The sequence below is a fragment of the Phoenix dactylifera genome, unplaced genomic scaffold, assembly GCF_009389715.1.
Source record: "Phoenix dactylifera cultivar Barhee BC4 unplaced genomic scaffold, palm_55x_up_171113_PBpolish2nd_filt_p 000046F, whole genome shotgun sequence".
NCBI lineage: Eukaryota > Viridiplantae > Streptophyta > Magnoliopsida > Arecales > Arecaceae > Phoenix > Phoenix dactylifera.
In genome coordinates, this window is record NW_024067669.1 from 1,757,193 (window position 1) to 1,780,646 (window position 23,454).

Here is a 23,454-nt window from a genome sequence, read left to right on the forward strand (position 1 = left end):
ACTCATGAAGGATCTCTAGGGGCCTGTAAAATTATATATACATATATATAATGGTTCGTTTGACCTGACTTAAGTTGTCATTTTGTCAAACATCTGGAGCCAGCCCCAGCTCACTCGATTCTTTAGACAAAGAATAAATCTATACGGCGGCAGCCCCAGCTCAACGCTGTCGTTCGTGCCATGCGGCAAGAAGCCCGTGACAATCGACGGATTGGACCCGGAAATTAGAAGGATTTCTTGGACACGGTGAAAAAGGGAACAAGAATTTGTCTTAAATATCAAGGTCTTGAAGCACGGGTTGTACGATATTACAAATTTACAACAGCCATGGCTTCATTCAATGCATATTTCCGCCTGGAGTTGGACAAAACGACCAAAACCTTTGCAATCGAGTCCAAAATTGTGAAAAGAAAACGGGTTGATCCATCTACAAAATATAACTACTATCCATTATATATAACTAAAATAAGCTCCCCATTGCCAATGTGAATGTTTGTATTAATAATATTATTAATACAAACATTTTATATTCCATAATAAGTAGGATTTTTATTTATTTATTTATTTTTTGCTTTGGATAGTCTATCATATATATTTAAAATGATAATATTCGGTAAGCAACGTTCTTATTCTTGGTGAGAACCGATCATATTCATTAAAATTTTATTACTTTTAATAAATTTATAAAATATTTATACCTCCTCGCTTGATAAATAAATTTCTTTTTTTGATAAATGAATCTCTTGTAGCACACTACTTGGTGTTATAATAGTTGGTTTTAATGTCAACAACAGCTATTATTTTCATTGTATCATTTTTTTAACTATTTTTTTTTAAAGCTCAATATATGTGCATTAATTTTTTCTTAAAAGAAATTGTATAGTTTGAGAAATGCTATTTTTTCCCAGTGCAGATGATTAAAAAAAGTGCGACCATTATTTTTTTATTATTAAAAAGTATATTGTTATATTGTCTTTCAAAAATAATAGAAAAAGGTAAAAAACTCATCTTGTGCATCACGTGAGGCTGATGCCAATAATAATGATAGAAGTTTTTTTATGAATACTCAAGTTCCGTAGTGCATCACGTGAGGCTGATGCCAATATTAATGGCGTCGATATTAATAAAAAAAATTTTTACATGACATCCACTAAAGTTTATTACTTAATGTATAACAAAAATCTGGCTATTAAGTTCTTCTACCTATTATAATTTATTACATTGCTATATTGTATTTCAAAACTAATTAAAAAAAAGAGAAGGTAGTAACATGTGCACTAGTTCTATTTTAAAATGAATTATGAAAAAGTACTGATGGTAATTTTTTCCGCAAAAGCAGTTGCCATTCATGAGTTAATTTTGGACACCACATATAAACTGGTTCTGCAACGAGGTTTGGGAGGTTTACATATATTAAAAAAGATAATTATCGAAATCCAAATGCTTGGAGATGCATCAGTGAAGACTCAAGCCCAAGACCAACAGTTGTCAGACAGCGAGGTAGGGGTCTTGAAATATGATCTCTGTTGATCACAAAAATTGCAGCGAAACATACCTCGGCATGAATAGTTCTGAATTTGTGCAACAACATGCAAAAACTTGATCAAGGACTACAGAAAAAACGGATGAAATATCAACATAAATATATCATCAAGCACATGAAGTGCACAACCATGCACAACTATGCTCCCTCTAGAATTGCTCTTTTCTCCATGTCTTCTTCATGTTTGGGTACAATAAACTGTTTCTCTCCTCCTCTCTAGAACCCCTAGTCTCTCTCTTCTTTCTCTTCTTCCCATTCTACAAAGAATTACCTGTAGATAAGATTTCAATGGCCAAAACACACGAAAACATGGAAAGTTAAAAACTTATTAGGGGACTGTATGGGAGGATGGAATGGCAATGATAACGGGCTTGTTCAACCCATCAACATGCTTAGCCTTTGAACTCAAGGTGATGGTAGATTGCTGGGTGAGTTTTCTTAGCACTCCATTAGATTGTGTTCTCTATAGATCCCATATTATTAGAGGAAAAAAAACTCAATTTAAAAACAGGCATTGTAATTAGAAGTAATGCTTTTATTACATTATAAAGACCCATCAGAACATAACTTTTGTTATGTTAAAAATCAGCAAAGAAGAATAAAGTTCATTTAATTATCAAAATAACCTTTTTACCTCAAAAAAAAATATTAGCACAGCCCAACGTAGTTTGATGCGATTGAGTGCAGTTTCGTACACTAATGGGCCAATTATGCGGTCACGTGAGGCAGACGGCTAGGACGTCTAATGCCAGAGATGCAAATTGGGCCTAACCAGCCACTAGGCATCTTGTTTCGGTCCATGTTCGAGGTGGGCTACAAGTCATGTGGTCCAAGATAGCAGCCACGTATTATTGAAACTCTGTTCTCTCTTATGGCTCGTTTGGTTCGCAGAAAGCATTTTTTTTCTAAAAATATGATTTCTGAAAAGTAGATATCTAAGAAAAGGATATCTAGAAAAGTTCTTTTGGCATGTTTGGTTAATCATGAAAAAGTAATAGATTTTCAGAGTGCTTATGTTTTTGTTGACCATTCACTTTTTTGGAAAAGTCATGGTAATTTCTATTATACTTTTAATAAAAATTAGGTCTTTAATGCATCTTTAATGCTCACAGGATTTTTTAGAAAAAAATAAAAATGGAGTGATTTTCAGTTAATGAAAAAGTAACTTTTTCATGTTTCTCACGGAAAAGACTTTTTCATGAAATATGGAAATTATATTTCCATGGAAAGACAACTTTTCCGTCTCTTTTCTTTGAAAACTTTAACCAAACAAAAAGCATCTAATCACTTTTCCGTTGACCATACTTTTTTTTCATTCTTTTTCCGCGAACCAAACGAGCCGCATGCATCACTAAAATATAATGTACAATTAACTATTATAATATTATATTGTATTATATTATTCTATTCCATTCTATTTTATTCTAAAATAGCTAGGTATAATTTTGGTTCATTTCCATGCACCAGCTCGTTTATTTCCATGCATCAGCTTGTTTTAGTTCATTGTCGGCTGAGCCGGACCAGGACCTGGATCCGGACCGGACCCAGAACTATCTGGACCGCGGCGCCCGTGAGTAGGTTACGCCCCTCCCGCGCATAGCGCGGGGGGTTCCGACTGGTTCCTCACTGGTCTTCCCCCACATCTCAGATATGCCTGCATCTTTATTTATACCACCATGAATCCCCCTTTCGCCCCCTCCCCAACCCTCCCCCATCTCTCGATTTGGACGGTCCGCGTCCAGTCCCACCCCTCCCCCGCCTCCCTCCTTCTCCGCTTCCCTCCGCCGCCGGCAGCCTCCGGACACCGGCAGCCATCTTTGGTAAGCGCTCTCCCTCGATCTTTTTTTCTTACCCTTTTGAATCGTTTGAACCCTGCAAATCGCCGATGCCCGAGACGGGGAACCTCTAGGTATGGCCCGGTTCTCGTCTCTGATCTCGAAGTTATAGTGCGGAGCATCGGCGATGGGCAAAGATTGCGTTAGGGTTTTGATTTTTTTCGTTTTGGTATGAATAGAAAGACCTTGGCTGAAGCGGTTCTTGCACGGGCGTTGGGATTTAGGGTTCCATCTTTGCTTCTAGGGTTTAGTGTTTACGGTCGGTGGACAAAAGGATTGTATGCGTGAAAAATGGTTATGTAGTCAGCAGTTATGTTTTATGTCAATATTCTTGACGGTGAATTATGTAATTTTCATTGGTTTACTGGTTTATGTCGATTCTTTGCAGATCATTGATGAGTTTGAGTTAGTTATCAGATGATCCAGGCCCCCCACCCCTTTTTTTTTGATGATAGAGAACCGTAGGCTCTAGAAGATTGAAGAGCATTTTGTAAATCTTGATGACTTATCAAGAAAATGTTAAACGATCAGATATTTTTTTGCATATCGATTCCAAATTGGTTCTGCTCCAGTATCTGATGGAAGCACTAAAGAAAAAGAAAAGGAAAGGAGGAGAAAAAGATTCTTGAAAATTACAATGGACCATTCTCAGAAGAGGTTCTTGATAGAAAGATAGCTTGCTTACTTTGCTTAACCATGGGATACCTGGATGCATGCTAATTTCATTCCTTGTTAGCTTGCCTGGTGGGTGTTTTCTTGTCAAAGCGATGAAAGCATGTGGCTGCCAGTCCATTCGTGGTGCCTTTGATACTATTCGCTCCTTGCAATTGTTTCATGTTGGAGCCAAAATGCTTTACGAGATATTCTCTCTACCAGGCGTCCTTGTATTGTTTGTAGGTAGTTTGTGTGCCCAATATAGAGGCATCCGATACTATGACCTTGCCATTCTTGCTGTCATTGCTTCTGCATTTTGCAATCATCATTCGAAAAATTTTATTGAAATCCTTTGCTGGCTTATTGTATCTGTAAAGCGAAGCTATACCTCTTTTTTGCTAGGTTAGATGATATTGAATCACCCACCTGGAATCATGAAAAACCACAAGGTGTTTCCACATTATATTTTGTGCTCCAATCTGATCCTTAACCAAAGCTTGGGCTCCATTTATGGGTTGAACTCTAGGCTGACCAGGGAAGCATTTCAGTAACACCATTTAGAAAGGGAATTCATTTTTTGCCACGTGTTAGACCTCATGAAACTCATTTCATATATTGACTTGGTGGAACCATGGTTTATTTGAAATCTATCTTAGGGCCCCATGAATGTGGCACTGGAAATGCTATTTTCTCATTAGAAGCTGCGTTTTATGCTTATATATGTGATTGGAGATATGTCAAAATTTACTTTAAAAATAATGTTTCAACAAGGCAAATTAGTTGAATAGCAACTGCCAAATTGGTCTTAGGGATCTGAGGGTAGGAAAGACAACCTTACAGTATCTAAAGCATTGCAATGACATTCTAGAACGTCAAAATGTGTCCGAAAACTTTGCCAAACCTCCTTACACTTGTTTATAGTATAGTTGTTAACTTGTTATAGTATAATTAAGAAGCTTTGTCCATTCTTTTCTAATGAATGTCTTATGTTATAATTATCCTTTCACAAACCCAAGAAGTCATCCTACAATGAATAAGAGAACCATTAATGGTTTCTTCCTCCTAATTTTATACATGGTACCCTTTCACCTGATTTCCAATGTTCTTCTTAAATAATAGTCATGAGTTAGGAAACCCAAAGAGTCATTCTAAAATGAATGAGAATACAACACTGATTTCTTTCTCCTCATTACACATAATGCTCTTTCGTCTGTGTCCTAGTGTTGTTGCTACAACATTGGTGGAGATTTTAATGTCATGTGAAGGGGGGTGGGGGTAGTCTTCTGCTTCTTCATCCATGTCATTGGTCACGACTAGTCAAGAGATGTCCTTAACTAACATGTCTTTAGTCTTTTGTTGGCCAACTCTTTCCTTGAAAAATGTATATCTTTTTTTTCCTATTTATAGAAGCGTAAGCGATCAAGTCACATCACTAGCACTACCAGATTGTAGCCTATATCCCATATCTAACCTTAAATTGGGATTACTTAAAAAAGCTCTTGTCCCAACCTATTCTCCATATTGTAGACAAACTCCAAGAGTCCATACTCTAATTGAGCCTATCTCTACAAGTGCTATTTTAGATCATCACTCTCACTAGGTTACATTTGTTCCTGTTACAAATTGTTAACCTTAATTTTTTAAAAAGTGGTGTATGTGGCCGCATTTGTGGGTGCAGTCCTTGACTTCGTCACATTCCTGATAAGTGGTTATTCAAACTGTATAAGGGTTGAACAGGTGGTTTATTTGGAGTTATGTGGTTGCAAATGTGGCCCCACTTTGCTATTCGATTGTATTTGAGGTTTTCTTAGTATTATGCAGCTGCATATGTGGTCCACTCTTCTGCAAGCTTGTGCAAGCAATGGGTGTTTCGTCTTTTGGTGGTTGGATTCATGTTATGGTCAGGGTGCATGTATTGTCATTCGTCAATGACATTATAATTATTTCTAGCATGTATTAAGTGCTGAGTGTAAGAAGCGATTGTCTGTTGTTATTGTTATTCATGTTGTTGCTGCTGCTGCTGCTACTACTACTACTACTATTATATTTTTTGTATCTGTTTACCTCAAAAATATCCAAATTATGTGCCTCATGTGCCGAAAGTGCGCTGTATATCTCGACTGCCTTCCAAAACATTTCAAGTTCTTTAATTTTTGATTCATACCCCTCAATTTTCCACCCAAGGCCCCTTTCTCAACTATCCACCAAAAATGTCAAAAAGAACATCCTTTAAAATTTTCTGGCCTGATAGTCACTCCTTTGTGATAGTTCAATAGATGTAAACAATTTATTAAAAACTAAAAGCATTTATATATATCAATTGTTTGTTTCTTTTAGCAACAAGAATAACATGTATGATTTTGTTGTTTTCTATCCCTTAATTCTGTATCATGTGCTCTTTTCTCCTGTGTTTTCCCTATTTATTCTGCATTAGCTTATTATTAATACCACAAAAGCCATTCCAATCTTGTAGGAAAAAGCGGCTCTCTCGTTTTCAAAAGTATGTTACCAAGACCACTATGAGATTTGATAACTTGACTTTGTTCTGTGTCCTGTTATTTGCTGCATAGATTTAGAATATCGAATGCAACCTTTTGCATCTATCCACCGTGGAAAAACCTTTGTTTTTGAAATGTTTTTCACCTCATTTCATTTGAGAATTGAATTCACAACTTTCCTCTTTGATGATTGGTTTCATGGATTAAGAGGAGATGTGGGAGTGAGTTTGGATGCTAGAGATCGAGACCATAAAATTTAGGATATGGATGCACCGAGGAAACCATTATATAGAGTATTATTGTGTGCCACGAAAAAAAATAGTCATCTGGCTGTTGCATTGTGAAGAATCGCATCATAAATGGATTGGAGGTTTGATATAAGAATAAAGATATCTAAGGTTTAATTTGATCAATATCTTTTTTTTTTCTCTCGGAATGATGCCTTGACGAAGACATGTTGGTAGTTGGATGCTTAGAAGTTAAGTGTAAGAGCGAGGTCTTGCAGATGCTATTTTCTGGATGCAGGATCCTAGCTTTTAAGCGCTACATTTTCTGCCCTTCCTCTCAAATTGCCCTTGTTGAATTACCTTGCTTACTTTTGTATTTGAAGATACATGGTTCTTGAGGGGTGTTTGAATACCCAAAAATTTTGGACTATTGGGGAAAGAGTATTTTTTATACTTCATGGTACAAGAAAAAGATGTTTGGATATGAATTTTGTAGTCAAGATTTACCAGAGTATATACAGATGTTTGTGCATATAGGTATATGTATTTTATTTTTAATAAATTAGAAGTTTCCATATAAACTAATGTATACGTATTTATGTATGTATACAAAGGTATATAAGAGGCATATTTAAATGCATATTTATATGTATTATATATAATACATTATAAGTTAATGTATATGTATATGTATCTTTGTATGCTTTTAAACCGAACTATGTATATATATATATATATGTTAATGCATATTAAACATGAATTTATACATATTAATGCATATTTATATGTTTTTATATATAATACATTAGTTAAATATATGAATGCACATACGCACATGTACATCAGTTTGTGTATGCATATTTACATGCATATATATGTATATATGTATGAGTTTATGATATTTGAATGTATGGTATGTACGCATTAATGCTTGCAGAAAGCTTATAATCCAAAGATAGCCTAACTCGACACTGGCATTTTTTTTGTTTATACAATGCAGAAATAGTGTGTATACATGAATGTTTGTAGAAAGCTTATAATCCAAAGAGTGCCTAACTAGACATTGGCGTTTTTTTTGTTTACAATGCAGACTGTAGCATACAGACCTTTTCGGATGAGAGAGCCTCTCTTTTTACAGGCTTTATGGCTCAAAATTCATCTCGTCTTCATCGTTTGCTCACCTTATTGGACAGTATCCTCCTTTGTTATGGAAGCTAGATGTACTTTGTTTTAGACTGAGTTATGCAGTTCTTTTTGTTATGGAATGTGTATATTATGATTGTGTTACTGTCTGCATTGTTTGGTTTTGAAAAGAAGTTTCTTTGACAAAAATTTAGCTGGTTCATCCCAAGCAACTAGGTTTGCTGCTGCACGACAAATTGGGGATATTGCAAAGTCTCATCCTCAAGACCTGAGCTCTCTCTTAAAAAAGGTATCCAGCTGACTTTGCTTAGCCCTGATCCCTGTCTCCGCTTGCTTCATGATTGCTTAATTTTTTTAACCTTAGCTTATTTAAGCTGTTTGCATTTGCAATAAAATCAATTAATCTCTAGCAGTCAGCCATGCAATGTTAAATAACAGATGGCATACGAGGATGTTACCTTTCTGGACCTGAGAAATATAGTGTCAATACTTGCAAAATGCTCATGATGTGTTGGATCATAGCTCTCCTAGTAGCATTGGTTGTACATGCAAGTTTAGTCATTTTTCAGTTTAATTTTGATATTTAGATGAATATGATTGATGGCCAGTGGTAACTTTCTTCCTAGACATCAATTAGGGAAGTTATTAAGATACAAATGTATGTATGATTGGATGGGTATTCATATAGCAACCATTTTGCCTAGATTCTTCTTTATGATATCAAAAACTTATACTTATCTTTTCTTGCTACGGATGGTTAGAACTTAGAACCATGATTGGCGGAACCGTCTCGAATCGGGTTGGTCAGGGCATACCGAGTCATACTGACGGCGAACCAGGATGGTTCCGGCAACCGAAACGAAAAACCGTCGTTGGAGAGAGAGAAGGAGAAGGAAAGAGGGGAAGAGAGAGAGAGAGAGAGAGCTAGCGGGGGTGGGAGGGAGAGGGAGAGGAAGGAAAAGAGAGAGAGGTGGAGGCCGGTTGGCAGTGGGCCGTGGAGGCCGGCGAGCCGCGTGGAGGTGGCGGTTCGAAACATAGGTCTTGGATGCGGAGCCCCTCCTTTGCCTCATCCGTGCAGCCCGCCGGCCCTCCGCCGGTCCTCTCGCCACCCTCCTTTTCTCTCCCTCCTCTCTCCCCCTTATCTTTCCCTTTTCCTCTCCCGTTTTTTCTCTCTCTCGCCTTCTTTATCGTGTGGCCTGACACGGAACGGGTGCGAGGGTGTACCGACCCATGCCGCCGGGCAACTGATCCGGAGCCCGGTTCCGGCACATTAGACCTTGCTTAGAACTATGCTTTTCAAATTTATTCAGCTATCGTGCGCCCCTTATCTTCATTGCAACATCCTCTAGTGCATGTAGCTTCTGCTTCTGATCTTCCTGCTACTGCTTCTTGCAGCATTTTTTTCCAACTTTTTGAATCCAAAACATTTCACATGCTGTTTCCAGTCAATCTCAGTCCAACCACTAGCTTTTAGGAGTCAACTTGTTCCACAATTTATTATGCTTTAGGTGTACCAGCTGCATACTATGGATAATTTTTTGTGGATGACAGAAACAACTTGTGTAGCAAAATAAAAAACAAATAACATAAAAAAAAATGTTGGGGCATTTATGATATAATATTTTGAGTTGCAGTTGGACATGCCTGTCATGTCCATACAGGGAATTTTGTATACTGTTTCGTAAGATGGTTTGCATGGTTCATGGGATTGCAAGATCAATTGCCTACTTGATCCCTCTTCTTGCCTTTAGAATTTGTGGAACCACAGCTGGCTTCATTTGATCACATCTTTTTCTTTTGCAGCCCTTACATTCTTTTTCTGGAGTCCATCCTTTAGGTTTATTGGGGTCGATACTTACATTTTATGTGCATTTATTTTCTTGCTGTTGCACATTGTGATCACATACTCCACTTGCACCAGTCGCTTCCAATTCCTATTCCACAACTTGAACAACTTGTCCTCCTGCTGCCTCTTGAACCTATGGTAGTCCATCAGTTAAACCAGTATGAGTTTCAACCTTCATACTTCCTCTTGATGGATCTAATTATCAGCATTAATTGGACTTAGCTATCTGTACACTTATTTGATCCTTTCTGCACCCTTTACTTCTTATTTGTCTTTGCTGTATCATTGGAATTTGTTGTTATCTCACCTTATTTTGCTTCATTGTTGGGCATGTGGGTTTTATTTGCATAATACCAGTCCTTTATGAAGTTACCGGTCACTTCTCTTATCCAATGTATATGGTGTTTTTTGGTCATCTTTACCTTATATACCAACATATTTGTTGGGACTCTATCTTCATATTTTTGCTATTGTAGTTGCACATTTTATATAAAGGCAATCTTTTTGACCGCACTAAGTTCTATCTGGTTATGATTCCTTTGCTTTATTAGCATCAGTTTCTTGTATTTACTGAACTGTAGATTTGCATCATATCTCCAGATCCATCCCATGATAGTTATCTAATTATTTTTGTCATGTCTGCTGACATTGACTTCTGTTTATGGTTTGCCTTCTACTAGCATTATCTGCCATTACCTATCTTTGAGCCCTGTTCCGCATCTTTGGTAGTCTGCTTGGTCATTTGTGCTATGTCGCTTTAAGTTGATTTGGTTACTGGATTACATGTTGCTGTATAGCATCATTGCCCACACATACATCATCATTGTGTTTAACTCATATATTTACTTGGATGTTTCACACCACTGAAATTTCAGTGGTTAGGTTGCCATTTGCTGCATTCTGCTTTTGTGGTTAGTTATGTTTCTTCTAGCTTCTTCTGGTACCATTTCACCTCCCATATATTTGCTTTATCACCACCTTTGCACCTTGATGCATCTTTTCTTTAGTGGTTCAGAGTTACTTGGAAGCGCAGTCATGATTTTTCTGATGTGTGTGTGCAGTCTTCTTATGATTTGGGTTTGGAATTTTGTGAATGACTGAAGCTGCGCTATGTCTTGACACTTTATTTTCCTTGAGAGCTACTTTATACCTTGTCATATTTTGCCATTGATATGGAAAGCTCTTGGCATGACGCACCATATTCTTGAAGCAGAAAGGTATCTGAGACAATGCAGGGTCTCTGGTTTTGCATGTGCATTATGGCATGTATTGTTTCATTGTCGTCTTCGTTAGGCCATGTATTATTTCATTGTGCTGTTCATATATATTCTTACTCTTTCTGGGGAATGTACTCATAGTGCTGTATCCACCTGTATATGCTATCACATGTTTGCTTTGGTGCTTTCCTACTCATAGAATGCAACTTCTTTTTCATTCTACACATATCTCTACAATAGGTAGACAATTAAGTTATACTTTGTTTTGTTATAGATGTTAATATCACAAAGTTTAGTCACATTGAAAAACTTCTCTAAGCCAGAATATATTATTATCGTAGTACTAATCCTCTAATTGACTTCCTAGGTATAAAATTTGTTGCTGCCTGTTGTGTTTGTCACTATAGGTTTGTCTATACTCTTTTAAGTTTTAACCAAGGATTTATGTCTTGTCAGAACTGGACAATACTGCTGGTACCATACTGTTCCAACGGGAAATTGGGACCCAAGACACTTGCATGACATCGATTCTTTTCATCTGGGATGTCCCAAGCGTCCTAATTGTGTCTTGACACTTTTAATACACCAAGATGGTCGGGATGGACTGGGACATAATTTTTTTTATCTTCCTCTTATTGTTGCTGGCTATTTTGGTTCCTCCCAATTGTACTGTCCTGTCCTGGTATAATATCATATCAGGAACAAACTGAGATGGGGCTGGCTATCAAGATTTTAACCGTTGATTTTAATTTACCCATTTTATAGCAAGTATATTTGGCAGCATCATTGCAAAAACCTTGATTTTTAACAATAATCACAAAAAAATGTTGGTATTCTTATATGATCTTTGGTGTTGATATTTTGCTTTGTAATTGTAGGTTTCTCAATTCCTTCGCAGTAGAAACTGGGATACAAGGGTTGCTGCTGCTCATGCTGTGGGTGCAATAGCTGAAAATGTCAAACACACATCTCTAGATGAGCTTTTTGCATCTGTTGAAGCAGAGATGCAGGAGGCTGGATTTTCTGATGTTTCTAATGGTGTAGGAATGTCTTGGTCAAATTTTCAACCTAATGATGTTGCAGGCCTCTCTTTTAGAAGGTTCTATATGAAAATCAAATTTGATCAGAAAACAGATCATTTTAAGTTTTTAACCATCTATGTTGTTTTGGATTTTGATGCATCTCTCATGAATTTCTGTTCTTGTTGTGGATTTACAAACCTGTGGAAATTGATGGCAGTATAAATATAACTGTTGGAGGTTAATTTCTGTTCTTTTTTTTTATTTGCAGTTTTGACATTAATAAGGTATTGGAATTTGGTTCTCCATTGTTAGCATCAGGGGGACAGGTAATGGCTTTTCTATCTTCTGGCTCAGTTAGCTTTTTTGGATGTACTCAAACCATTCTTTCAGCTGATTTATTTGGTTGATATTGATGTGTAAATTGAGCATCTTATAGTACTAAATATGATGAACATAGACGAACTCTATGGAGTCTTGAGCTTGACATGAAAATCATCCCAATATCCACTTTTTTTGTATGTATACTGCATTCAAGAGCTGATGTTCTTTCCATGAGTTGATAGTTTACAGCACTTCTTTAAATATAATCTGATAATTGTTCGCTTATATTGCATAATAAAGTATGAACCATGAAAATATGTCTTAGGAAATTGTTTAGTTTTTCCTAAATAGGTTATAATGTCTTTTGCATGTTGGATGTGTAGTATTTGTTTGTCGAAACTCGAAAATGAGTGTTATTGTCATATATTTTACTAGTGCCAAACATGTTCCATGCACATGGTTAATTTCGAGGAGGGAGTATATGATGGATGATTGTGATTCCATTAATTATGTCTGTGTGGAGCAAGGATTTAGGTCTCGCCAAAATGGGGTGGTATTATAGAGATACCTTATAATTCTGGTAAGTGTTGGAGAGAGGAGAAGGGCCGGCCCTTGGGCATTACTAAGAGGAAAATTCATCATTATTGGGTAGAATTGGTTATATCTAGGTGCGATCTAATCCAAGGGTTTAAATGCTAGTGGGGGCCGTCTTAGTCTAGGGCCAGGTTCGTATGATACTATGATGGTCCGTGGTTTGCCCTAAGTAACCGTTAAAGACAAATAAAAAGAGAAAAAAAGTAAAATATATTAAAAATTGCTGTTCTCAGATACCAAGCCATTCCAAGTGTTGGGATGCCACAACCTGATATGGAGAGATCGGGGGTCCTGGATGCACACCAAGGTCCGGTCCCCTCCGGTCCAAGTGTGAGAATTAAGCATTAAATTGCATGTTTCTTGAATCTTTTTTGTTTTTTTATTTTAGTCCTTAAAGTATCTATATTTCATTCCTTGCAAATGGACCTTAGCTCTTTGCCTCACTTTCTACATCCCTCCTCACTTCTTTAGTTCAAAGTGAATCTAAAACAACAGATTTTTCATCCAAGTTCTACTCTGATTCCTATATGATGAAATACAAATATCTTATATTGCAAGCAAATTCAACTATTTTTTCATTTATATGGTGTTGACCAAGAATCGCCGAACCGGTCCCAGTACTGGTTCGATACCGGTCCCGTCCGGTACGCAGTCGGTACGGGCCGGTTCTGGCAGGTACTGCCCGGTTCCGGCCCAGTAATACTGTAGTTCCGGTCCTATTGGGCCGGAACCGTTTCGTATAGCCGAACGGTACCGGTAGGAGCCAGTACCGGTACGGTTCGGGCTGAACCGGCCGGTATGGGCTTGTTCAGCAGACTCTGGTGTTGACTTTGTGGGCTTGCCGAACCATATGCGTTTTCAATCAAGGGTCACATGTCAAACTATAATGTTTTTGTCACACAAATTTTAAATCAGACTGTGGGCTTATGGCACTTTACTGAACTTGTTGTAGGTCTGTTAGTTCTGTAATTTTATTTGACATGTGCTTGATATTGCATTACTACAGTTTGCTAGTATTTTTAATTTGCTCTATGGTATTCTGTTTCCTTTCTTTTTATTAGAGATTGCCATTTTTGATATCGTTAATCTAGTAACGTACAACTTTTAGTCTAATATTTTGACATTTATATACTGATGATATCAAGAAAAATTAACCTCTTATTATTATTAGGAGTATGATGTTGCAAGTGACAGTAGCAAGAATCCAGCAGAGCGGTTAGCTCGTCAGAAGCAAAACCTTCGTCGTCGTTTGGGTTAGCTCAAATACTTTGTTGTTTCCTCCATGTTTTTGTTCTGTACCAGTACAGTATGGGTTTATTGTGCTATGGGTTATAGTTATTTCTTTTTAAATGGCCTTGTGACCAGTTTTTTGCCATCCAATTTTTTCTGCAGTTTAATTTTTTATCACCATAATTAATAACCTAAGCTGCAAGTAATATATATGGGTTCGCATCCTTTTAAATATTTACTTGAGGGTTACAGGCTTATGTTATAACTTGTAAATTACTTCTTTTGAAGTGCACCATATCTTATTCATTAACATGGGAAAATGAGGAAGCTAGTTGAAGGCTATATTTGGAAAGAACCTTTACTTCCGCTTCTTGATCTCCTATATAAAATTGATAAGATTCTTGTTTGTTGTTATTAGTGGTTAATTATGATTTTGTCACTTTTGATTTCAGACCTTTAATGATTGGAAGGGGTTTGTTGTTTAAGTTAGTAAATGGGTTATACTTCAAGTTATAAGATATGATTCTAGTAAATAGTTGGTTCTTCAATAAATTTTAAACGATTCTATAAATATGAATTGTAAGTCATAAGATTGTTTCAATATCTAAATGCATACCCAGGCTTGAAAAATGACTACTTCGAGTGTCATTATGGTGCATCCGACTCGTTGGAAGAATCCAACTCTCCACTAGTCTTTGAAATCTAGAACACGAGAATGGATGAGTATCAAAGTGTTTGACATGTGCCTGACTCATTGATACATGCTTGACACAGAAACTTCTCGCTGGATGCAGGAGTTGAGATTTCATGTATACTTGATATACAAAATAGGGGAAAGGATGATTGAAATTTCCTTTAACTGATGAAGTGGATATTATGTCTGAAAAACATGAAAAACATACTGGGAAAGCAAGGGAATCAGCCAAATAGCAAATTCCTAGTTCCTCTTCTTGTCCTTGTTTCATAACTTAGTAGTGTTTCTTGAATCTTTTGACACAGTTTTCAGGCTATTCTTAGGCATTTCCTAGGTTTGAGAGAGTCACGTCATTTATTTTTCTAGGTAACATGTGGGAATCTGTAAATACAAGTTGTATTAAATTATTGTTCTGTACTTAGCCTGATGCTTAGTTGCCAAAATTGGGAGCTGGTGCGGGTACAGAGAAGAGGATATTTTTGAGACACTTTTAATTCTGAAGTGTTCAGGAAGTCGCTGCGGGTTTGACTGTGAAGATTCTGAAGCGAGTGCATTACCCTAGGTAGAAGATTCTGGGTACTAAGGTCTGATATAAGTCAATTCTAGGGGAAGTGGCATTTTTCTTGTGTTCCTGGGTTGCCAGTTAATTCACAGTTCTACATGCTGAAGAGGTTACGAATAGGTAAGTTAGATGGGCAAAATTTAATTATTTTTAGTCCCCCCTGTTGATGGTTTCTTCTCTTTGCACTATGCACTTATTTCTTCAATTTCTATGCATTCTCAGTTTCTCACCATTGTGAAAAATCCTCAAGTGGCTGGATGACTCATTTATCCATTGGCAATCGTAGATGTAGTTTGAGGAGGTGTTAATTATGAACTGAATCCAAATGGTGTTGTTATTGTGCTCTCCATCGTAGTGTTTATTATTTTTATGGTATCCTTTGGGTCTTCCATATCTCTATCAGTCTAGTGTAGTTTAGTTATGCTTTATGTTTATGCATATGTTTTATATGCTCTGTTAACATTTGAGTATATATTCAACTGCAGGATTAGATGTTTGTGAGCAGTTTATGGATGTAAGTGATGTGATTAAAGATGAGGATCTTCTGGCACAAAAAGGTTATCTGAGTGGAATTGGATCCTATAGTGGATGTCATGCATCCCGATCTGGACAAAATATCGAACAGCTAGTTGCTACAATGGTTCCTAGCTTTCGGCCTAAAAGGTTAAGTGCTAGGGAACTGAATCTACTAAAAAGAAAAGCCAAAATAAATGCAAAAGATCATACAAAATGCTTGTCTGAGGATGATGAGCTTGAGGTACCATATTCTCAAAACACAGTGATGCCTACAGGAACATGTTCGGATCCACTAGGTGCCAGTAAGGTATGACTAAAAATTACTTTCTGGCTGTTGACCCTATTTACCTATGGATATCCTATGTGGAATTTTATTGGTTTCTGATTCTGAAATGTTGTATATGTCATTCTATCTTTGTTTGTTATTCTGTTGTGAGAGCTAAACGATGTGGAGAATTGCAAACCTCTGTAGACAATTTGGAAAGAATTTCTTGCTTGATGTGTTTCAGGACATGTCCGTTATGCTTCCTTTTTTTTGGTGATACAATTATGCTTCCTTTTATTTGGAAGCATGTAGAACAGCATTTTATTCTTCCACTTGCTCAGAGAAAAGTCACAGATCAGTAAATGTTTTATTTCAATTTCCACTGTACTGGAAAAATATTTAATCAATCACTACTTTTCTTATGAAAACATTCCCAGCAAATAAAGCACCATAGGCTTTTTGAGGTTTTTGGACTCGTGTCCCATTTTTCTTTGCACTTTTTGTATAGTATCCTAGCCATGTATCTATGGGTAATGCTTGTCACCCTAGTTTTTTGATGGTATGAAATTTTGGAGTTAGTGACACTTTCTGGCAGTTATTGTCATATTATGCTCGTACATTTATGCATATATTTGTTTTCTTATTTACTGACATGCATATACCATCTTATTTGTAACACGCATACATATGTACGCACGCACATACATACGTACGTACATTATATATGTGCGCGCGCGCACACACTAATAGGTTTGATTTTCATCTTCAGTCAAGATTACTGTTTTATAAATTTATCTAATTATAAATTAACTGATATTTTAGGCAGATTGTGAGCAGTGCAGCAGAACTTTAATCAAGCTTGGAATTAAATAAATGGATTTAATCTGAACTGTGACTTGCATGAAGTTGTTAGAAAGATAGCTGCTCTTTTACAGTGGAACCTTAAAAAACGCCACTTGCAATTACACTCGTGCGCTTTTTATGATGGGTTTTGCTATGGTAATTTGCTGAAAAGAGGGAATAATCTGGATAATTTGAGAGGGTGTCACTAGAATTTAACAAAATGGCAGGCAACCTATTACTTCTATCTTCTTATTTTAGTAAAACTGACGTGTCAACAAAAGTCTACTGTCTGTACGTGTTAAAAGATTTTTTTGAAATTTTTCTATGGTTCTTCACCATCCTTCTCCTTGAGATAGCTGCTTAGTCCACCCACTGTCATGTTTGCTTATCAGGAATTGAAATTATGAAAGGCTTTCCCATTCATGGGAAATCCATTACAGTGAATTTTGTTGAGAATGATTGTTTCTTATTCCTGTTTTAGACTAATCCAGGTAAGCTCTAGGAAATGAAGCAACATGATAGCATAAAATTATAAAAATATAATTCAGTATCAATATAATAATTATTAAATAATATTTAAAGAATATTTTAATATTGAATTTACTAATATTATTGGAATATATTATTATGTTCATATGGTATAATATTTTGGCAATAATTATCTAAATCAAGAATTGCTGTGTCGGAACTGGGCCCTGGTTGCTTGACGACACGGGTCGATATGCCTTTGTGCCAATTCGTGCCAGTCTTGTACCAACATGGTAGAGGAGGCGAGAGAGAGGGAGAGGGAGAATTGGAGAGAAGAAAAGAGAGAGAGAGAGAGAGAGAGAGAGAGAGAGAGAGAGAGAGAGAAGGGAGAGAGAGGAGGGTGGTGGACATTCGGTGGAGGCCGCTGGAGGGTCGGGAAGCCGCATGGAGGGGCGGAGGAGGGGTTCCGTCTCTGATTCTCCTATTTCATTTGAAATAGGGGTCTTGCATGGGGCTTCTTTTTATTTTTGAAAATTTTAGGTGAAGTCCGCAAACTCCTTGACGATTTTACTTAATTTTTGTAAAAAGGGCCCTCCTTCGTCTACCCTATTTCTAACAAAATAGGGGAACCGGAGGCGGAACCCATCCTCCGTCCCTCCACGTGGCTCCCCGGTCCTCCCTCGGAAGGCCGCCACCCTCCCTCTCTTTTCCTTCCTCTCCCTCTCCCTCTCCCTCCCTTCCCTGCTCTCTCTTTTCCTCTCTCTCCTTCTCCTTCTCCCCCTTCGTCCTGGTTTCTCATTTTGTATATATGTGTGTATATATATATATATGTATATATATATATATATGTATATATATATATGTATATATATATATATATATATATATATATGTTGGTATATGTATATATGTGTGTGTGTATATATATGTATGTATGTATCTATGCATGTATATATATATGAAGCTGCACAAATCATCAAATGCTCCACTGTTTAGACATTTTTCTCTGCAGGATTCAACAGATTCTCCAGTAGATGAAGACAATAGCGAGCATGATGAAAATGGGAAATGGCCTTTTCAACAATTTGTGGATCAACTTGTTCATGATATGTTTGACCCTGGTAAGTTTTCTTTTCTTTTCTCTTTTTTTTAAAAATTTGCTTTTTAAGTTTTATGTATTATTGCTTCTGGTTTATGTGACGACATGCCATCTGTGTTTTATGCATTGACAGTTTGGGAAGTGCGCCATGGTACTATCATGGTTTTGAGAGAAATTGCAACATATCAAGGGGCCTGTGCTGGAGTATACTTCCCTGATCTTAGCTTGATGAAGTCCTGTTTAGTCGACTCTGATGATAAAAGCTTTTTAAATTCAATAAAAAGGGATAGAGAAATTGATCTAAATATACAGTTCGCTGTTGATGAGTATGAACCTGATTTGAAGAGGCATAAGTCTAATTTTGAAGTATCAATTCCATCCAACAGTAGAACTGGGTACTTAAGTAAGGAGATGAATAATGGGGCTTATGGGAACATGGAAGGTGGTCTGGTGGATGCAACTTCTGTGTGTGTTAATGGTAACCTTGACATTGCTCCTGTTAAGGTGGAACCGGACTTATGTACAGGTGGATTGAATTCTCAGGTCAAAGAAGAGGATATGTCATCACTACAATCTTTCTTGGAAGATAATAGCTCCACTTGGAATGTGAATGTTATTGGGAATCATCCTGAAAGTTCCAAACTTGTGAAATTGATAAAATTAGCCAGGTACTCATGGGTGAAGAACTGGGAGTTTTTGCAAGATTGTGCCATTCGATTTCTGTGTGTTCTTTCCTTGGATCGGTATGTATTTAGCAAGAACTGGGATTCATTTACACCAGAAATTAACCATCACACTGTAATCATTAATAAAGTTGGCACTTATTTCTCCGATGTTTTCATATACGTGACTATTTTCATTTTGACTGGTCCTGCAAGGCTAGAACTTCTTGGCTATATCTTTTCCTTATCTCCTTTCCCTTAATCTTGTAGCTTTGGAGACTATGTTTCCGACCAGGTTGTTGCCCCTGTTCGTGAAACTTGTGCTCAAGCGCTTGGTGCTGTTCTCAAGTACATGCATCCGTCATTAGTTCATGAAACATTGAAAGTCTTACTGCAAATGCAGGTATATATTATTTAATGACAGGTCTTTTCGCTGATACCAAGCTTCTCTTCTTATCATTTCTCTTATTGCTTTTCAGCACAGGCAAGAATGGGAAATTCGTCATGGAAGCCTTCTTGGGATAAAATATTTAGTTGCAGTTCGACGGGTATGAATTTGAACAACATGTCAACTATTAATTATTTAGTAGCATTTTTTTTAGCAATTTTTGTTCTAATGTTTTATCCCTCATGCCCTTTTCCAATTTTTAACTTAATGAATAGATTGATTTTATTGTTATGGTACTGTATTAATTATGTATACTATTTTGCGGCCAAAAAGAATATGAATGATCTAAAGGATCACTGTGTTGGTGCCGGAGCCCGCATCGGTTGCCGATGGCACGGTTCGGTATGCCCCCTTGCCATTCCATGTCGGATCCATACCGACATAGCAGAGAGGGCGGGGGAGAGGGAGAAAAAGAGAGAGGGAGAGGGGGTGGAGAGGGAGGAAGGGAGGGAGAAGGCCTGCAGAGGTCGGCGAAGTGTGGCCAACAGAGAGGGCGGGGGAGAGGGAGAATGGGAGAGGAAAAAAGAGGGAGGGGGAGGGAGGGAGAGGGAGAGGAAGGGATGGAGAGAGACGAAGGGTGGTGGAGGACCGGGGAGGGGTGTGGAGGGGAGGAGGAGGGGCTTCGCCCTCCGGTTCTCCTATTTTGAACTGGCCGTGGAAGATCGGGGAGGGATGTGGAGGGGCTTCGCCTTCCAGTTCCATGTTTTCTTTGAAACAAGAGTCTCAAAGAGGATCCCTTTTTATTTCGACGAATTTAAGTGAAGTCGGCAACCTCCTTACCGGTCTCAGTTATTTTTTTCAAAATAAAATTGCTGTTTTCACTTAAATTTGTCAAAATAAAAAAGGCCCTCCTCTGAAATCCCTATTTGGAATGAAATAGGGGAACTGAAGGGCGAAGCCCCTCCTCCGCCCCTCCGCACCCCTCCTCGACCCTTTGCAGCCTTCCGCCACCCTCTGCTGGCCTTCGCTAGCCATCTACCACCCTTCCTCTCTCTTCCTCGCTCTCCCTCTCTCTCCCTTCTCCCCTCACTATCTCTTTTCCTCTCTTTCCTTCTCCCTCTCCCCCTTCTTCGATGGTTTCACAATTTGTAGGCTGGAACAGTCCCAGTCCGCTGCTGGTTTGGCTCGGTATGCCCCGAACCAGACGGTTCGGGACGGTTCCACCGACGCTGGATCAAACATTGTTATAAATGCTTCAGCAGCTTGCAAATGATTGACAAAATTTGCAGTCAGCATATATTAATTTAATAATTTTTAATATCATGATGTTTATGTGTGTGGTATAGTGGTGCACTCATTTAATTTTTTGTCAACAACTTTGCTATTTTATATGGCTTTCTGGTTTCCCTTTTCTTTTCACTTTCTGCTAGATTCTATCGTTTCAAATTCAACATTTTTTCATATGTCATGTGATGGGAAAAAAAAGACTGGGAATATGAACATACAATTTTTGCAACACTAAAATTTGTGGATGACTATTTCTTGTGGTTTGTCTCTATTATTTTCTACTCATTTTGTTTTCCTAGGTTAAGATAGGTAGGGTCACAATGTCAGAATGAGTACGAAAAGCAGATACCAAGCTGTGCAATAGTCCAGCTGTTGCATCCCTCCTTTAAGATGACGAGGTTCCATGTTTGAACCTTGGAGCTGTTTTCTACTGTTTAATTTTGGTACTTTTCCCATAATTTCTTAGAAGTCATTGGTTGTGTCTCCACCCTTTACTTTCGAAAAAAAATGAGGCAGATGAAACATGGATTTAAAGAATATCCTGCAGTTGACTATTTACATGCTTAAGTTGTATGAGATCATAATAACATGTGGACCACATTTAGAGAGCAAATACGCCTTTTGTCTGCTGACCCGTGAATTTGTTAAAGATAATTCCTGAGTGCATAACCTTAGGCTCTATGGCATTAATAATTTCCAGTATTGTTTTTGATTATCTAGTGTTATCATTTATGGTGACATCAGGATTCATCTAATGCTTGGTGGTGTATAGGTGGTGGTAACATAACTAAACTTTGTAAGATGAACTATTCTTCCTGAACTAACCAAAAACTTTTTCATGGTTGTATTGGTGGATCCTAAGATTCATCCTAATGCCAACCCCTTCCATCCCCAATACCCAACTCCGGGTAGAAAAAACTGGGCTATGGTTGGTTGCTGTCGGATAACAGCAGGTGATAATGTTTAACTATCTTTCTCAAACTAGGCTGGATTCAGATTTTAGGCAACTCTAAATTTCTGGAATTGACCTACTTAATCATAGTTTTCCCTACTTTTAGGCAAGAAAAAACTTCAGCTTTATAGATAAAACACTTTTTCAGATAAATTAATAAGTAGCAACTAAAAAAATGACCCTTGTTATAATAAAACTACAAAAGTAATACAGAAACACTAAATCTATCTAAAATAATAACATCATTAAAACTATACTAAATAGTAAAAATAAGACTACTTAAATGGTGGTAACAATGGCATCTGGAGTTGGAATTATTCTATTTTGTTTCCCTTGGCTTATTCAGTACATCTATGTCATGAACTTCTGGACATGACTTTAGGTAAATTTATTTTCATTGTGTTGGAATTTATATTTGAAGTTTTTGCTTCAAAGTTAATGCATACTTTGTTAATAAGAGCTTAATTTATGAAAAACAATAAACATAGTTTGTTTAATTTGTTTATAGATGTTGTAACTCCAAATTCACTTTAGACTATTTGATTATAAATTTGTGGATTTGTTATTAATGTTCATGGATAATTATCATTTGATCAGGTTGGGTGATTCAAGGGTACCACCCTCTCGAGTCCATCATTTCACATAGGAAAAATAAAATAGAGTTTTTTGCATGGATACCCTTCTAAATATAGGATTTTGCGTGAATACCATTCCAAAATTGATATTTGCATGTATACCCTCGTAAAACTCTGTTAATTATACAAATATCCTTAATATAACGGTTGTTGGTGTTAAAAAAATTATATTTATATTTGTTGCTGGTGGTCCAAACCGAGAACGATTGGCACAGCGGTGTGAACGGGGTTCCGTTTGGGTTGCCTTGGTTGGTGTTGATTGCGCTCCACTTTCCACCGGGAAACCTGCAAGCAAGCCTCGCACCACCACTGGGGTAGTGGGGGCCCTCCGACGATCAAGTCAGAGGAGATTGGAGGAGAAGGAAAGATAATAGTAGCAAGTAGGAGAATGCTCTGGAAGTTCTTGCTTACCCTCCCCCTTCTCCCTCCAGCCGCATATATACCAGGCTGGGGGGCCCTTTTGGGGGGTTGGTCATCGTGTAGCATGATGGAGCTGCCACTGACATGGCCGTTACAGGGCGTCGTGGGGCAGCGCTGGGTACGGCCATGACAGGGCGTAGTGGAGCTCCGCTTTGTACGGCTGTTACAGGGGATCGTGGAGCAGCGCCGGATACGACCGTTGCAGGGAGTAGTGGAGCAGAGGGCCGCGGCGTGCCTCTGGGAAATAGCCTGTCGTTGTCGAGAGATGTCCGACTCGGGGTCGGGCTGCGGAGACGAAGATGTCCGACTCGGGGTCGGATTGCTGGATCAAGGGGCAGCCGACTCGGGGTCGGGCTGCGGAGACGAAGATGTCCGACTCGGGGTCGGATTGCTGGATCAAGGGGCTGCCGTAGTCTTCCTGGGCGCGCGTGCCGGTCACGTGGGGCATGGTGGCTAAGTCCCTCCGTAACAGTAGCCCCCCACTTCCGAGCCTGGAACCAGAAGGGGAACGGGTGAAGGGAGTGATGCTTCGT

At 38.0% G+C, this 23,454-nt stretch overlaps 1 protein-coding gene across 1 annotated transcript in view; it reads left to right on the plus strand.

Moving 5' to 3' along the window:
• Positions 1–3,233: 3,233 nt before the first annotated feature.
• Positions 3,234–23,454, plus strand: part of LOC103711791 (TATA-binding protein-associated factor BTAF1) — a 64,253-nt gene continuing 44,032 nt past the window's right edge. Inside the window, exons 1-11 of the mRNA XM_008798074.4 lie at positions 3,234–3,363; positions 7,848–7,949; positions 8,095–8,189; positions 11,842–12,062; positions 12,254–12,311; positions 14,072–14,153; positions 15,872–16,209; positions 18,491–18,599; positions 18,711–19,320; positions 19,510–19,642; positions 19,719–19,787. Of these exons, the coding sequence (XP_008796296.2) occupies positions 7,901–7,949; positions 8,095–8,189; positions 11,842–12,062; positions 12,254–12,311; positions 14,072–14,153; positions 15,872–16,209; positions 18,491–18,599; positions 18,711–19,320; positions 19,510–19,642; positions 19,719–19,787 (1,764 nt within the window). The 5' untranslated portion in view covers positions 3,234–3,363; positions 7,848–7,900. The remainder of the gene's footprint in view (positions 3,364–7,847; positions 7,950–8,094; positions 8,190–11,841; positions 12,063–12,253; positions 12,312–14,071; positions 14,154–15,871; positions 16,210–18,490; positions 18,600–18,710; positions 19,321–19,509; positions 19,643–19,718; positions 19,788–23,454) is intronic.